The sequence below is a fragment of the Miniopterus natalensis genome, chromosome 5 (assembly GCF_054644295.1).
Source record: "Miniopterus natalensis isolate mMinNat1 chromosome 5, mMinNat1.hap1, whole genome shotgun sequence".
In the NCBI taxonomy this organism is placed as follows: Eukaryota; Metazoa; Chordata; class Mammalia; order Chiroptera; family Miniopteridae; genus Miniopterus; species Miniopterus natalensis.
Window position 1 is genome coordinate 49,008,516 of NC_142085.1, and position 18,340 is coordinate 49,026,855.

The 18,340-nt window shown below is 37.0% G+C and overlaps 1 protein-coding gene across 1 annotated transcript; it reads left to right on the forward strand.

Moving 5' to 3' along the window:
- The first annotated feature begins 536 nt into the window (after nucleotides 1-536).
- FHL5 (four and a half LIM domains 5) lies at nucleotides 537-11,372 on the forward strand. Its single transcript, XM_016220199.2, has 5 exons — nucleotides 537-707; nucleotides 1,511-1,685; nucleotides 2,559-2,728; nucleotides 6,394-6,580; nucleotides 11,209-11,372. The coding sequence occupies exons 1-5, from the start codon at nucleotides 549-551 to the stop codon at nucleotides 11,370-11,372; spliced, it is 855 nt and encodes a 284-aa protein (XP_016075685.1). The 5' UTR covers nucleotides 537-548.
- The last annotated feature ends 6,968 nt before the right edge of the window (nucleotides 11,373-18,340 follow it).

Below are 18,340 nucleotides of genomic sequence, written 5' to 3' on the forward strand. Positions count from 1 at the left end.
CCTTAGGTACCCACTAAAGATTTAAGAACTAAAAGAATGGCCTAGAAAATGCACTGTACTTGATTAATAATTTCTATTTCAGTTAGAGTAAAAAAGACACTCTTCTTATTTCCATGGAATGCTGCCTCCAGAACTCTCCAGCAAGATAGAAAGTGGTGACAGTTAGTGAAAGCCCTATCAACAGTTCATATTTATATCCCTGAGGCCAAACCATCCTATTTCAACACATACCACATTCTCATTGAATAATTCCACATTTAGTGAAGGATGAATGCAGAAGGTTTTCCACAATCTGGCTGCTAGCTTGATGCATTTTGTTAACAAAATACACAGGAACTGCCAGGATGGGAGCGTGGCCTTTCCTAAATCACTCCGAGTGTCACCATGGCTACAGCATATTTTCCTAAATTGGTGAATTTTCTCTTAAGGAAATATAAATTCATTCCCTTGCTTGATTCACATTGTATTGAGGCTCTATAATTTCTCTTATCAACAAAATTTGCTTTTCTATACATGAATCATTTTCTTCTTCACAGGATTGAACCAAAATGACAGCTTCTCAATTTGACTGTCAATACTGCACAGAGTCACTTCTTGGCAAGAAGTTTATGCTCAAGGATGGCAACCCATACTGCCTCAAATGTTACGATCGCATCTTTCATAACTATTGTGAGGAGTGTAAAGAAGCAATTGAATCAGGTTCCAAGGTAGGCCTTACTTTAGTTCACAGAATTATTGCTTATGAGCTTTGGAATGCCTATTAACTGTTAATATGCTATTGCTCTGCTACTGGGTGTAAGGATCTTCAAAGTTACCCTCAATCAAGTAAGTTCCAGGCACTATGCTTAGCACTATAAAATATAACATATTCTAATCCTCACAATGATTTTAAGAGATAGTTTAGGATGCTAAATATTAAAGGGGGTTATTTGTCCAAAGTTACACTGATAAAAATGTTGAGTTGTATCTGAAATCACAAGAGTATAAATGAATAAATACATAGATAATGGGACTTGTAAAAATTGAGAATCTGTATTTTCTGACTTCAGATCAACCTCATCTCCACACCAATTGTATCCTGAGACCTTTCACAAGTATAGCTCATTCCTCCTACAAAACAAATTATTGTATTTTTTTTCTTTTTCTCCTTCACCTTTTGCCTTTGTTTTAGTTAGGTGATGTTGAGATTTTGTTTAGTTAAATCTCAAATAATGATAAGATATGGCAATCTAAAAGTAAAGACCATTCCATGAAAAACCTCTCTTGTTTATGAAAGGAAGACAGAGGAAATTTTCCTTCTGTCTTCAGTGATCAACCAAGAAGGCCCCGGGCTCTAGCTCTTCATTGCCCCAGTCTCCTCTCTATGAGTAACAGTATCAATGACGACTTTCCCTCAAGCTACCAGCAGAACCTACTGGCACCAGAGTCCCAGGAGTGTTTAGTTTTGTCTTATAAAATGGCCTGTTTTGTCACAAACACATTTAATTAACTTTTATTCACTGTCTCGGAGGATCTTTGCTACAAAGGCCGGCACTGGCACGAACGATGCTTCAACTGTGCCAAATGCAATCACTCTTTGGTGGAGAAGCCTTTCGCTGCCAAGGATGAGCGCCTGCTGTGCTCGGAGTGTTATTCTAATGAGTGCTCCTCCAAGTGCTTCCACTGCAAGAAGACCATCATGCCTGGTAAGATCAAAAGGGAGCTCTGGTGACTAACGAAGCTGTGGTGCTTTGAATTAAGGCCAAGCACAGAAGAGGATATAGCAGCTAACAACAAATCCCTGCCTCTGAGAAGCACTTTTCTTGCTATCTCTTGATCTCATTTAGTGTACTGTAGAAATCATTATTTCTGTCTTGAATAGGTGAATTAAGGCGTTCTGTGTATATTCGTAAACCTAGGCCGTAGAAACATTTTGAACTAGAATGTGAGCCATAGATTAAAGATGAAGTCTATACCGATAGTGCTAAATCTGCGTTACACACCCGGTCCTAGATATAACCAAGAGCAGTTGGTTCTCTTAGGGAAGACAAGGATCCATGTAATTGCTACACTTTTAGGCAAGCACTAATTCTCTATGATTTCGACCCTCTTCTCAACCCACATAGACAGCAGGATAAGAACACGATTCTCTCGTATTTTATTACGGATTCAAAGGTTTCCTGGGAGATCATGACTACGTGACATCCGTCTCAAGAGTCTGTGCCCCTGGCATTCCTAATATTCCTGTAATGATGATTCTGGCCCAGTTTATCTAAACCACACGCAGCCTTTCAGAGTCTCTGCTTATAACACTTTCATATCTCAAAACTGTAGCTTACAGGGCACAAGAGTTTTCAGTGAAAGGGTGATTAACCGTCATTGTGGCTGAACTCTGTTTACTTTCCCCCCCCCCAGATAAATGTTTTGGAAACCAACAAAACATTATTTTTTTATAAGGACAATTAGTTTATCATCTTAATTTTAAAATACATATTCTAAGTAATTTGACATATCTTTGCTTAAAGGAAAATAAAGTTATGCTTGATTTGTACTAATGGGTTCTTACTTTGGGGGTACAGGTTCCCGCAAAATGGAATTTAAGGGAAACTACTGGCATGAAACCTGCTTTGTGTGTGAGCATTGCCGACAGCCAATAGGAACTAAACCTTTGATTTCCAAAGAGAGTGGTAATTACTGCGTGCGGTGTTTTCAGAAGGAGTTTGCTCACTACTGCAGCTTTTGTAAGAAGGTAACTATCTGAAGAGAATGAAGCTTGTGTAATCTTCCAGACCATTACCTTTTAGCCACACTATATATTTGAGGTGAACTGATGCTACGATCATGATATATCTGCGTTTAGTGTGAATTCCAACATGTCCAAAAGTACTAACTCTCACAGTGAGGATGGCTTCTGTTTTTATCACTATAAAATTCCACCCAGAACATGAATTTAGTATTCCAAAACCTCACTGCTTTACACTAGATTTCATGTATTCTAGTAGAGAGCACACACCTCTCTTGAACAAAATGTTGCAAAGAAAATAATTTTTGATCCAGTTAGTTTCAGAGAAATATGGACTTGTCTCACAGACTGATGACACGAACCAATTCAGACACGATGCTTAACTCCTCACATTATATCTCAGCAATGCAAATGTCTTCTTGGCTTGAAGCTTTCATGTTTCTAAAGAGTAGATAGGCAGGCTCAAGACAGTGATGAGATCATTAGGGAACTTCATTAGACATAAAGACAAAGAAGACTAAGAACTTTGAGTGCCTTCCTTCACTTCCAGTACCAGAGTGTCATGCAAGGCCCTTTGACTTAGATACCCATTCCAAACAAATTTTACAGTAGAAAAAAAAGTCATTTTTTTCAAGTAAACTTTGTACAATTCTTTTTTATTCTCTAAGCATTTTTGGGGAAAAGTCACTCATCTGTCACCTTTATAAAACCTGTCTGTAGTCCATAAAATATATATCGATGTTCTCGAAGAAATCCTTGACCTCTGAGGCATCATAAGTTTACAATAGGCTATAAATCGTTACGAGAAAGCTGAATCATGAAAATATATTGGATTAGTACAGGAATTTCTAAACCCTTCTGATATATGGGCTACTTTGGCAGATCTCTAAAGAGCTTTTGTATACTTGCATCTGGAAAGCCAGAAGTCTCATTACCACTTTCTACAAAAGCATATACACACACAAACACACACACAGTAATTTTCTAGGTATATTTAAAATACTACTACTGTATTGGAATTATACCCCTAAGGTATAATTCTTAAATTACATTATAATGATGGCTGAAAATTACAAATGATAGTAACATGACATCTTACACCCAGAGACTTCCATTACACTACCAGGAACACTGACTTAGAAAAATGACTTCAAAAGCAACAGTCAGACCCTAGGAACCTGTGACATGTGAAGCTCCAAAGAAATACCAGAGTCAAAGGCATACATTTAGAAACAGATGCTGGAAATAAAAATGGATAGATTTATCTCACTATTTTGAGGGACAACTAAGCTGGCCATTTTTAAGCTGTTTCTTAAAGATTTACTCTGAAATATTAATGATACTTATGGGAATTATCTTAAAGTCATTTTTTGGGCACACAGTGTAAAGATTCAAAAGGGGAACTTCTCTAAGTACATCAGCTGCTTAGCACTGCCTGGGCCAAAGCTCTAGTATTTCCCACATTATCTAATGAGTTTGTCCTATATTGAGGACATGATTTGAAGTCACCAAAAATTTATGAGATGTCTATCTTGGTTAATAGACTGATCATGACATGCCAGATTATTTTCTATTTAATTTTTTAAGCCACAAGACCTTTAAGGAAACCTGGATATAAATGTTTCTCATCAAAATGGTCCAAGCTGAAGAAAAACAATTAGTTTCAACCTAAACCAAAGATCAAATATGATAAAATAACAATAGGCAAAAACTACTTGACAATCAGGATCTTGGAATTTTTTTTCATAGATATTATTTTGTGAAACTATTTTTTTTTTTATTGTCTACCAAATAGCAAGTAACCTCCAACTGCAAGTACTTTGAATTCAAATGTCTCAAGGTTCAAATAGAGTATTCTGCAATTTATCGGCTGCCATCCACTGAATGTAAAATCATTATTGCCTCCACTTTGTCAGAGAAGAAACTTGATCTAAATCCTTGGATCAATCAGTGGCAAAAACTAAGCTTAGATATTACACTTCAACTTGGCCCACCTGCCTCTTCAAAAGGAATATAATCACAAGCAAACTATTTTTAATGTCTCCCAGAGTATCTTCTCCCTAATTAAACAGTCTTCGCTGTACATATCAACTTTTATTTTTCTGTGAATATATTTTTCAAGTTTGAATCTTTTAAGCACTGCCTGCTAATCATTTGACCAAACAAACAAAAGGAATCTTGAATTCTGCTGTGCCCGCTCTAAGGCATTTAAAGCCAGTAGGGAGTATTTTAAATTGCTTGTGTTCACACACACCATTATGTTTCCCATTTACTTATTTAGAATAGTGTGGTTTTTTTCCTTTAGAAAAAATAGCATTTCTTCCTAATACCTTTAATTTTCAGATATTTATTGTTAGATTTTGAAATATTTTTAGAATAATCATTTAAAAACCCTGTATCACAAACAATAGCATTTTTTAGTTTGTCAACAATATGGTGGCTTGTCTAGTTAATTTAAATACGAAGATTACAAAAACCATCTCAGACACAACACTGCTTTAGTCATAAGACATTTACATGAACACATTCTAAGTTCCACAGCTACTTCAGGTCAATAGCCATGGCTCTGAAAGATGCTATGACTTAATAACTGTTACACAAGAAGAGTTGTCCAGTATTTACCCATCTGATTCCAAAGAAAGAGGTCTCTGCCTTTTAAAAAGTAGAATCTATGGATTAAACTGGTTTAGAAAAATACATTATATTACGGAGGAATAATAACCACCTCTGACAAAACCCTAGCACCTCATACATGAAGGCTCAATGGACAACCAGTGCTCATGACTGAGAGTCCTAAGGCTGAAAACTCACACTGTTGCCCACAGTACCCCATTTGTGCTAAATACCATACTAGAATTGCTTTATGAACACTTTTCCCCTTGGTGTTTATTCATTTACTCAATAAGGTCTTATCAACTGTTTACCATGGCTAAGTTATCTTGCCTCAGTATTTGTATTAATGTTTATGTGCATAGGGTCTGGAGCCAGATTGTGTGGGTTTGAATGCTAGGTCTGTATGGCCCTGGCAAGAGACAAACACTCGAACTCAAGTACTTGCTCATCTCTTAAGGGGGGAAGATAATAGTCCCTCCTGCACAGAGATGCTGAAAATAGTAAGAAGAGGTCATGCCTTAGCACAGGGCAGAAAACACACGTAAGAAGTCTTAGTCTTCGTTAGCAGATGACAGTACTTATCCATCCCATTCAGGGTTGTTACTGCTGCTTATTTTTGAGCCTGGAGTAAAGCCTTCAAAAAAAAAAAAAAAGCTTTTGATTCAGCATCCCTAAATGTAAACATAGATATAAGAACATAATGTATAGAAAATATCTTAGCTCTAATGACAGATCTTTGAAGACCAACAAGAAAGCCATAGAGAGATGAGCGAAAGAATCAACAGCCAACTTCTTTTTCTTCTTTCTGGATCCATTATGGCCCTGCTTCTTTTATGTTCCATTATGGGAGAAAAATTAGGATATTTATCACCAGTTCAGTTTAATCCCTATAGCCTTTTGCTTCCCATATTGATTCAAAAAAATCATAGAAAAAAGACATCCTGACACAGGGTGATCAAGTAGCCCAAAGAACCATTTATGGGCGGAGTAGAGAATCACAAAGGGTCTGAATTCTGACAGCTCCCACGCTTATTACCTTTTGTGTGATCCTTTGGCAGGCGATAACTTCAGGTTGGATAACATTTCATGACCAGCCATGGCATAAAGAGTGTTTTCTGTGTAGTGGCTGCAGGAAAGAGCTCTATGACGAAGAGTTTATGTCCAGAGATGATTATCCATTCTGCTTGGACTGCTACAACCATCTTTATGCCAAAAAGTGTGTAGCCTGCACCAAACCCATTACTGGTGAGTTCTTTAGTTTGATACAGTCCTGCCAAAAGATAGCCGTGCCTATGTAAATGCTATATATATAGTTCATTTTGAAAATGTAAGTAAAAAAATGAGTAATCTTTTCCTTATGTTTCTTTTTGAGATAAACACAAAAATGTATAAATATAAATATTACACAGATGCTTCAAGGCAAGTATACAGTATAATTAGAGTAGTTATGCTCTATAGAGGGTTATTAATGTTAAACCTAATGGTACTGACTCTCAATAAAGTCATAGTTCAGCGAAAGAGGAGAGCAGGATCAGCCGAGACATCAGAGATCTTCATGAGGAGGCCTGATCTGAGCTGGACCTTTAAGGATTTGAGCAGGAGGAAGGAATACTTAAAAATCAAAATCCCACTTAATTCCAAACAAGGGTGAAGGGCCTTTAACATAGAAGAAGTTTTCATTAAATGTAAGGATTGTATCAAAATCCAAAGCTGTACTAATTAAGGTACCATAGGTTAGGGATTCATTAAACTTCATTTTAAGATGCTTCTAAGGAATGTATTATTCTCTTTTCTCTTTATTCCCTTGCAATAAGTTTTAATTATGAACAGATAAGTAAAACAAGATAGCATTCTGCAGAAGAAACAAAGTACACGTGGCATGATTTGAAAATAACATGAATGGTAAATCAATCTGTGTTAAACAGATTTTCAAGGCAAAAAAGCAAAACAAATAAAAAAAATGCATTATCTTTCCCTCAGGGACCCTTCTGAATGCTCACCCTACAGTATAAGAACTGAAGCTAACGTGTCCCTTGAGAAACCCAGCGGTCATTCTTTAGGCAACTTATAGTCACTGAATAATGTGTTCTTAGTATTCTTAGATAATAGTTTATTTTAGTTCAGTTTATGTAGCACGGAATTAAAGATTATTGTACCCCTCTCCTTCTCCACCACCTTCAAATAGATCACAAAATAAAAGTTGAATCTTCATGAATGTTTAAAAGAAAGGAAACAGTTTTGCTGCAAACCCAGCATGGCAGGCTTTCCCTGACTTGCAACCAAGAGAGTTACCTGGGTACACAAAGCATGGTCCTGTTTGTCTATAGGGGGCACCATGCTTTTCAGAATCTCACACTGGCCCGCGGGCTACATCTGGCCAGCAGCCATGTTTGGTCTGGCATGCACATGTTTGGAAACTAATGTAATGTAATGTAATGTAATGTAATGTAATGTAATGTAATGTAATGTAATGTAATGTAATGTAATGTAATGTAAAATCCTGCCCAGAGTGAGCAGACGGCCCTTACATTCCAGAGCCAGGTCACTGTCATACAGAACCAAGTGGCTGCCCCATTGTGCAGGGCATGTCCCTCTGTTCCGCACACCTTGCTTCCATCACTGACCTACAACCTTGCAGCCCTTTGAAGACCTCGTTTTGGCAATTCCATACAATCAGGCTCCAAAGCTTGGACTCTTAACCACTTTGCTCTCCTGCCTTTTACACATCTGGCATCTCCTGCAGTCAAAATAAGTCATTGTCTTCACTGATTTTATCTAGAAAATGGGACTTACAGATCTGCAGTAGTACCTGGAGCTCCAAAATCTCCTGCAATCACAACCCAACAGATTCAGTTGACTTATTCTAGGACACTTTTCTTGCATTAGTCAGAAAAAAGGGGGACTCCCATGAGGAAATGAGAAAGTTAATGGGCTCAAAATGAGCTTGAAAACTTTCTGGGGACCCAACTGGCTAATACTAGTTTGCAAAGAGCCTACATGAACCCTGGACTTGATGAGTTTCAGCTCTGATCTATGATAGATTCATGAGTCTAGGAATTTTTTTTCTGTTGGATTGTTGCAGGTCAGTCACTTGAGCCCAGCTCTTTAAGGTTCAAACAGCAAAACCACATTGTTCTGCATGTAACATAAGGGTGATCAGGAACCAAAGATTTGACCCCAAAGTAATCCAAGTGCAGGATTATGTATTTAATTTCAAATAATCTGTCTTTTGATAATTATCTTAATCTTCTTTTGTCCCTGTGACTGACAGATACCAGAGACTAAATTGCCAGCAAAAACTTGCAACTCACTTTAATATTTTTTATCTAATTCTTAAATATATATATATATATATATATATATATATATATATATATATATATATCCTACAGAAGCGTGTCTTTAAAGTTGAGCTATTTGAACTAATGGACCAATTCTTATACTGTCATATATTTATCTTCTAAAAGAAGCACATTCATGCAAACAATATGTTACCCTAAGGAACTATGCTAGAATGATTTCAAAATACTATTGTATATTAACTAAATCTTTAAGTCACCAGGTATAATTTTTAAAATTTCATCACAATGAATTTGAGTCATTTGAACAAACTCAAGGTAAAACTTTTTTTTTCCTCTAAAATAGGACCAAACTTTCAAACCTTCCAGGATAAATGAAGCACCCTGACGCAGTGAAAAGTACTATGGATTAGGGAGTAAATTACCTTGTTCTGGCCTCTGCCCCTGACTATTGCATGAAAGTGGTTAAATAATTCACTTCTGAGGTCCCCACTGGCCTTATTTTCAAAATAAGGAGTTGAACAGGATTATATCTTTGCTTTCTTTCATTTCTGTTTATTTTAACTAAAAGGGGTTTCAATATTATGATTTCTTCAGAAAGGAATGCTAATGTTTTGGGTTATGTTTTTTTACAAAAGGTAAATTCAGGCTTAATTTGGTGGCATTAAGAGCATAGTCTCTAAAACCAGATGGCCTAGGATTAAATCCAGATCTACCTCTTACCATCTGGGCAAATAGCCCAACTTTAAAAAAGCACTTCTGTAGGACTTATATATATATAAGTTTAAGAATTAGATCAAAAATATTAAAGTGATTTGGGCAAGTGGTTGAAACTCTCTGTCAATTTTTATATGCAAAGTAGGGTTGGTGATAATATCTACCCCATGAAGGTGAGGTGAGAGTTGTATGAAACAATGTATGTAAAGGCTGAGAATACTGATGGGCTCATCTTTAAGTGCTCAACAAATGTTAGCTCTTATTCTACGGGATTTTCAGGAGTAAATGAAGCTGATAGAAACAGGGACTGGAGACCCGTTTCCTGGGTAACTTTCTTACCGCAAATGACCCTCATGACCTGCGGGAGGAAGCCTATCTAAAATGGAAACGATGTATAAACATCACAGTTCAGCCAGGCCTTTCTTTAATTCCCTACCAGGTGCTTCTATTATTTCCTTCTTTGTAAAATTCTAGAATTGTTTTTACATTTGCCATTTGTACAGGCTTACTAATAAACTCAAGAAAAACTCCTGAGCATCAAAATGCTAGATGTGTAAAAATTAGTTTTATGAACAGAGATGATTTACATATACAGAGAACATTATTCTTCAGTTTGCACATCATAGTCAGTTTATTAATGTTCTGAATAACATTAAAATAATTAATTGGTTCATTGTTGATTTACTCATACTAGAAAGTGATGATAGCATCATAAATAGCAAGCTATAAATTTAATCAAGAGAAGTAGAGAAGTCTGATGTAAATGTATCTATGAACTAATAAATTATACGTAAAGACACCAAATAATGTTTCTAGGATGGAAATAAAAGTTGGTTACAATAATTAAGGAGAGTTTATCTGAAATAGAATGCTTATTCACTCTTTTTGCTTCCCCTCCCAAAAACAGAATGTTTGGAAATTATACGTGAGTCAGCACATGAATTATTATAGTAAATCACAGGAACTTCACAGTACTAAGGTCACTAGGAGAAAACTTGGCAAATAAAGACACAAGCTTAGGACATCCCAAGTCCTCCCCAATTCCCAGACCTCTCTTCTTTTCTACGATCCCTCGCAATCAGCTCCTTGAACTGCACCCGGGATCCGTGTTAGGCAAAGAGAGATCGTGTCCACTGAGGACTCAGGCTGTACCTTTCCTAAAACGCTGTGGCTGAGAGCGGCCCAGGGGGTGGAGGCCAGCAAGACACTTCTGAGAAACTACTCACTGGGTCGCACGGTCTCAGAGTGATCGGGTTCACAGATCTTTGCCGCCAGCCCAGGCTGGAGTTGTCTCTGGGCAAGGTAATGTTAGACTAATGACATCACAATCTGGATAAAATTCTCTGCTGGGGGGCTTTTGGAAACTGTGTCCCACACCACGATATGACCATGGGGCCTTCTCCTAAATAAAACTTAAACAGGGAAAAAGAAGAGAACTGAAAGTCATCAGAACATCAAACATCAGGCGAGGAGGTACACTTTTAATTTTATCCTAATGCTGCTTCTAAGAAAACAAGGGCACAAACAGAGAAAGGAGAAAGACAATTATGCTTAGCTATCTACTCCCAGCACACTACAATGTGTTTTTGTTTCTAAAATGACATACTTTTTATATCCAAATTCTACCTACTTGTGTAAATGAGAAAAAAGTTTCACTGGGAAGCAGACCTGATCTCACTGGAGGAACTCACCTCTGGGTGACATTCCCAGATGGACACACAGCCCCGGGGGCAGCAACGTTTTCTAGGTGACTTGCCTCAGCATAGTCTCCCTGTGTCTCCTGGGTGAGTCCCTGATCGGATGCTCAGTTTATTCATTGAAATAACAGTTTATTCTTTTTCTCCAATTCCTTTGCAGGGCTCAGAGGTGCCAAGTTTATCTGCTTCCAAGACCGCCAGTGGCACAGCGAATGCTTCAACTGTGGGAAGTGCTCCGTCTCCTTGGTGGGCCAAGGCTTCCTGACCCAGAACAAGGAAATCCTGTGCCGCAAATGTGGCTCCGCGGTGGAGGCTGACATCTAGAAGGAGACAGTCCTTCCCTACCTAAAATCCACCTCGCTTTAGTTCTCACTAAATCCAGAACTTGGTTGAAGTCGTATTCTGACTTTAGTTTTAGAAAATATTAACGTAGAGTTCATAGCAGAAGGGCTTTTTTGGGCACACATTTTGATTGAACTGTATTATCAGAGCTCCAAAAAGCACAGTCTAACAGGAGTGAACACATACTAAATCACAACAGCACCTCTCCTTGCAAAATGCTGCACTCTGCTGTTAGAAACACAGGAAAATATCTCTTTACTGTAACCAAGTGTGTGATCGACACGTAGAAGTCGTTGATGTTATTACTGAAGACAGGTGTTCAACACCGCAGAGTAAAAAGGACAGTTAGAGGTCAGATTAAAAGGCATAGGTAAGACTAATGTTTGCCTTCCTAGCAAGCTAGGTGTACGTAAGGCGATGGGAATAGCAGTGGAACAGTGGTGGGGAAACTGATCGGCGGTCATCCCATTTAAGGACCCGGTCGTTCTGTCACTCTTATTACTCACACACTCTGACTCTGAAAAACAAAACTGCAATTAGCTCTCATTCATGCTGCTTCCACAGCCACTGGGCCCCGTGTTTAATTGACGGAACTTGAGAATTTCAGGTGCCATGGTTCTCCTACGCTGTGTAGATATAATGGGGCCTCTCTACCTGGGGATAGTCAAAACATAGGTTTCAACACAGTTTGTATTAAATATATTTTCAAAGCCCACAGGATTTTTCTAAAGACTTAGAGATTTCATGAAAGAAAATGTCTATTCTTTCAAAAGAGCTAACCAGGATAATCATTGTCCCCAAGGGCAAACCTTTAAAGTAAATAGATCATTAAATCATCACTTGTGGAGATGAGTTTCAGGGAAAGGATTGAGTGTTGGAACATGACTTTCATCCAGATATCTAAAGGCACAATAGAATGCATAATTAGCTCTGAGCCTCATGCATTTCGGCTTCTAAAATTACATAGATGATTAATGGAAAGACATAAAAGTGGGCTTTAAAGAAATCTAGTAACAACAAAAACTGAAAAAGAATATTTGCTGGTAATTCGGAAGCTGTAAAGCAATAACGCAGGCTATAGGTGAGCCCTCTCACTGTTCCTACACGCCTGTGCCACCCTCCCTTCCCACGCCAACCATGCCCTAGGGCTTCAGTCTCCTGCATGACCCAGAGGTGCACTCTCAACCTTAAGCAGCCATTCTACAAAGAAGTCAGTCAGATTTCATTGGTCATAAGGGAAGTAACAGCCTTAGTGAAAAGTCTAGCTGCCCTGGACAACATTATCCACATTGTGTGGGACAAATGGAAAGCAACCTCTGCTCTCTAGGTCAATTATAACCCTTTTTAAATGCACTTAAGTGAGATAGGAGAAGGTCAGGAGAAGAAACCCACACAGATATAACATTTTTATGTATCTACTCTCAGATTATTACATAGCACTAAAGTTTCTGATTGAAATCTAATTATATACTGTGGCTGATTACCATGATTAAAATAGCATCACAGGAGATTCAATTAAAACTGTTATGGAAACACAATTTTTGAAATAGTTTAAAATGCAAGGACATTTGGAGATGTTAACAATTTAGAGATACTAATAAAAGGTCAGACTGCATAGGCTATTTGCAAGTAATAATTATCTTCTTTTGTATTAAAAATGCCAAGATATTTTCTTTCATTCACTTTATAAAATTTTGAAAAAAGCTATCAATATTTTTTCCTGGTTTGTCTGAAATTTCACATAGCAGGTAGGGAACTAAATATGCCAATTTTTCTATGATCTAGAAAATAATAGTGCCTTACATATCTAGAAAACCAAGCCATTCTAAGTCTGGAGAGATACACAACATATAACATTGTCTCAGTTAACCAGTTATATACAAACATGCAAACTGTAATATTTTCTTAGTTAAACAGTTGCCAGTATTGAGGTATTTTGCTGTGTGTGTATGGGGGTGGTGAGTGCACATGATCAGGTTTGCATTCTATCTATATGATTAAAACTCACAGAATTATTGCTGAAGCAGAGATGTTATTATTCTTTGATATATATACTCAGGTCTATATACTTCTGTATATAAAGAATTCCATATTTAGAATGTAGCTTAGTCAGCAAATCTGTATTAAGCATGTTTGTGCACAGAGTTAGAGCTTGAGCTGTTGTGGCTCTGGGATGAGGGAAGGGGTCAGGTTATGGAGATATGGGGATGTCAGATATGGAGATCCTTCCCTACAGCTTATTAAAAGTGCCACTGTAGATACAACACATATATGCAAAACAACTAAGAAAGAAGGTGCCATTAGACTGGCTTGTATACAGTGATCAAAGTAAAAACCTTATACTACAATTGATTTACAGACAGTAAAGGGAAAACTCTCTAACAGGCCCATTTAAGGATGGAATTGACTGCCTCAGGAAGCAGTGGGTTCCCAGTGATTCAAAGAGTGACATCTGCACAGGCAGGAAGCAGCTTTCAGAAGCAAATCCCCTGCTAAAAACAACCAGATGGTTTGGAAGTAACAGAGAGAGAGTGCCAAAGAACAAGACATGAGATTGCTAAAAGAGAAAGGGTCATGTAAAAGGGGAATGTTAATTCAGGATAAAAGGTTTATATCTGATATAGCATCCAACAGAAAGTTACTAACTACTCTTCAGTAGAGGAGGAAAAGTATCACAACAGTGTTTGAGACAGACCGTGCTACTGATTCTGTGTGGCCTAGAACTGAAGAGGGCAAGGTCCAGAGGCTAGGCCTCAATGCAGTAACATGCGTGGTTAGCGGCAACAGAAGTGAAAAGAGAAAAGCAGTAAGTAATGCAGGTCAAGAGCTGTATCTGTCGATATAAATGAGTATGCAAGACAACAAATCAAAATATTTCACGCAGTCATGTTGAAATTAAAGATGACAAAAAATGCAGAAAAGAATTTCTGCTTCCATGATAAACAGGTAGGGTGCCCAAGGGTTCAATTTCCCTTAACCAATGGGCATTGGAACAATCCAGGTCCGCTGGTTAAATGAAGTGTGATAATGCTACCATCATGAGTTCAAGACTTACATAGTTACCATAACTGAAAAAAAAAAAATTCTGTTGAATGTTGGAGTAAATTTTGTGAGCTTGGTTAAAAATCACTGCAAAATTTATAGTGCCATGAATGAACAGTCAATCCAAAAATATATCTGATGTTAGTGATGCCAATTTTTAATTTAAAGAAAAAATACTTTTTAATCTCCCTGGCATATTACTAATAATTTGTATTTTAAATAAGAAAATAATTAAGTATGTTTTTGATATATTTAATTGAATATATAAATTATTCTCAAATACATTTATAGATAGATGTTTATTATTGCAATAATACACAATTTTACAAATTGTGGCTTTCAAGCTTTTTTATGCTAAATAAAATTTCATCGTATGTATTTCTCAAGTAGGTTTTAGATTTTTATTTTTACATTAACTGTAGAAACAGAATAGATATGGAATAACTTTGTTGTGTTTTTAGCTCTATTACATAAGGAAGCATAACAACTTTTATCTTCTTGTCCCATCCATTTTTACAACACCCACATTAACTATCTGTTCAGGTATCATTTCAGGGTTTAATAAAAAAATGACACAACTGAATTCTGCCTGAACAAACAGTAATGCCTATCCTATGAACCACATCTGTGCTCTTTCTTACAAAGATCAACTTTTTAAATATTCTAAACTAAAGTTATTTTATCTCTAATTATCACTTCTATGACTTTAAATATATCACAAGCAGCTCACTCCAATTGAATTTTCCTGTTTTGACTGAGATAGCCTTTGCTAATTTCTTATTTCTACATTGGAGGAATTGTTAAAACTAGTATTTTATCTGAAGTAAAATTTGTGTCTTCAACACAAGTCTTTGTGAAACTTTAGCTAATTCACACTAGTTAGGTTCTCTCCAGAGTTGTATTAGATTATGAATTAACTGAATGTCAGAACATGTTTCATGAAGAAATATTTGGAAGAACATATCTCACCAAACATTTCTAGTTCATTTTTTAAAAATCACATGGCTTTGAAATATAATAAAATTCTAATGGGTACCCAAAAGGTAAACTTTATGCCTTGGAGTTATGTTTCTTCAATGAGTCAGAAAATCAATAGAAATTATACTTGCTAAGATATTATTTTTGTTCTGAACCTCTTTCCCCAGAAGCATCAGACCTTTAGATCATTGTTCTACCAGAAACATTTCAAGAGTCACCTGGGATCACTGTAAAGAAATGTTGGAGGAGCCCTGGCCGGTTTGGCTCAGTGGCTGGAGCGTCAGCCTGTGGACTGAAGGGTCCGGGACTTGATTCGGGCCAAGGGCTTGTCCTTCGGATGCGGGCTGGATCCCCGGCCCTGGTCAGGGCACCGGGAGGAGGCAACCAGTCAATGTGTCTCTCTCACATGGTTGTTTCTGCTTCTCCCTCTCTCTCTCAACCTTCCACTCCCTCTGAAAAGCAATGTAAAAAATATCCTTAGGTGAGGATTGAAAAAGAAAGAAAGAAATGTTGGAGGAACTTTGAGATCCTCTTTCCAGGAGGAGATAAAGGAGATCTAGCAAGGCTTGGGGGAAATGTCATAAGATAGATTGGCCTTACAACTTCCGCAAAGTTAATGTATGTGGATTTTGTTATCCCAGCATAATAAAGGACACCAAAAAGCAAGGATACCAAGAGTCCTCACTTGAGTCATCCAATTCAAGAGAACATAAGAAATGAGTCCATCCATTCCATCACCCAGGTGGCTTCCTAGATGTTCCTAAAAATGCAACCCAAGAGAATCAGAGAAGTTCTTCAGAATTCTAAAAAGTCTGAATTTTCCCAGATGACTAGCTTTAGGACCAGATATTTTGTTAAAAAATGAGGTGGGAAAAATATTTCTCAAATGGGAAATTAAAAAGGAAGAGAGAGAAACAAGATTCGTGCTCAAGTTTGAGTCTATAAAAGAAATAACAGGATTTATGTGTATTTGGAATGACTGGATTATATATCTCTGTGGTTGAGAAAGGGAACAGTGCACTGTGGTAGAATTATGACTCATGTCACAGAGGAACAGAGAGTATTTGGGTCAAATTTTTTCCCACGAATGGTAATAAACTTATGAAGTAGATGTCCATAAAGGGTTTTCTGAATAAGAAACATTAATGAGCTCAACAGACATCCATTCAATGACTCAAGCAGTGACATTAAATGCTGTTCCCACCACACACAAAAACAAAAATCAAGTTTGATGTTTACAGAAGTCCACACACTGTATCCCAAAGGCTTATTCTTTATACAAATGACAGCCTATCCCTGATTTGTCTCTGTAGCATCATTTATGAATCTGTTTAAGAAGCCCAACCCAAGCTTTCAAACAGGAAATAATTGAGGGTGGATGCATAAAGAAAAAATGGGGAAAAGGGGGGGATGGTAAACCGTCTGGGTAGCTCAGTTGGTTAGAGCATTGTCCTGATACACCAAGGTTGTGGGTTCAGACCCTTAAAAATTTTTAAGACGAATTAGTGACATGAAAAAAATGTAAATGATGTAAGGTTGAGTGGAAATACAGTGTTATAGAACAACATGTATGGTATTATCTAATGTGGCTAAATTTATTACAGTAATCGGTGTGTGGAAAAAAAAACAACATGCAAAAAAGTACAATAAAATATTGACATTAACTAAACAAAAATTTTTCTCCCAGTGGCATCCATAACACCAGTCTCTCTTATGTCTCCTAAAGCCCACTGGTACACCATCCTTCATCTGTTTTTTCTGAAATAGATATTTTTAAATATTCTCTACTCGAGTTTTTTGCTCTACAGTTTCTCTGCCAGTGAACTCATCTAGTTTCATGATTTCAACTGCCTTTTCTGCATAACTGAGCCCAAATCTATGTGTTTTGCCTTAAATTCTGAGTTCCACACTCAGGTTTCTCTCTGCCCTCTGGACAATTGCAACTCAGTATAATTTGGACAGCTCACAACAACTTTATTATTTTTCCTATGAATTTCACTTATCTTCTTATGTTCCCCATCTTAGTTAGTGCATTATCCAAACAAAGCCTTTAGAATTTATGTCCTAGGCACATAAAAAGATGCTCAACACCATTAGTTATTAGGAAAATGCAAATTAAACCACAAGATAGCGTTTTACACCAACTATAATGGCTATAATATACAAGGCAAGCAATAATAACAAGTGTTGTTAAGATGTAGAGAAACAGTGACCCTCATAAACTGCTGGCATAGGGCACCCACTTTAGAAAACAGTTTGGCAGTTTCTCAAAAAGTTAAATATAAAACTACCATGTAACCCAGCATTTCTATTCCTAGGTACCTACCCAAGTGAAATGAACACATATGCCCACATACATATTCATGTCAGCAATATTCATAATCACCAAAAAGTAAACAACCCATGTAATTGATGAATATATAAACTAAACATATTATAGCCATACAATGGAATGTGACTCGATCATAAGAGTGAAGCACTGCTATGACCACAACATGGATGCACTCTAACAACATGCTAAGTGAAAAAAGCCAGACAAAAAAGATCACATCCTGCATAATTCCATTTATATGGAATGTTCAAAAGAGGCAGATTTATAGAGATAGAAAGATTTGTGGCTTCCTGGGGCTGAGAGTGGAAATGGATTCATTGTAAATGGCCATGAAGGACCTTTATGGAGGGGATGAAAATATTCTACAACTAATTGGTGGTGATAGGTGAACAATAAGGTAAAATTACTAAAAATCATTGAATTGAATAAGTTGAAATTAGTGAATCATATAATATGTAAAGTAAATCTTAATAAAGTTGGGTTTGTGTTTTGTTTTTTTAATTTGTCTTGGCTCCTTCCTCTCCCCAATCCCTTATATCTAAATCCTATTCTAAAACCAATAATTTTTTCCCAATGGAATATTATGTAGCTGTAAAAA

Coding starts and splice junctions, on each gene's coding strand:
- FHL5 (XM_016220199.2), top strand. CDS start 549: ATGACAGCTTCTCAATTTGACTGTCAATACTGCACAGAGTCACTTCTT. Junction 1,686..2,558: donor CAAGAAGACCATCATGCCTG/GTAAGATCAAAA, acceptor TTGGGGGTACAG/GTTCCCGCAAAATGGAATTT. Junction 6,581..11,208: donor CTGCACCAAACCCATTACTG/GTGAGTTCTTTA, acceptor ATTCCTTTGCAG/GGCTCAGAGGTGCCAAGTTT.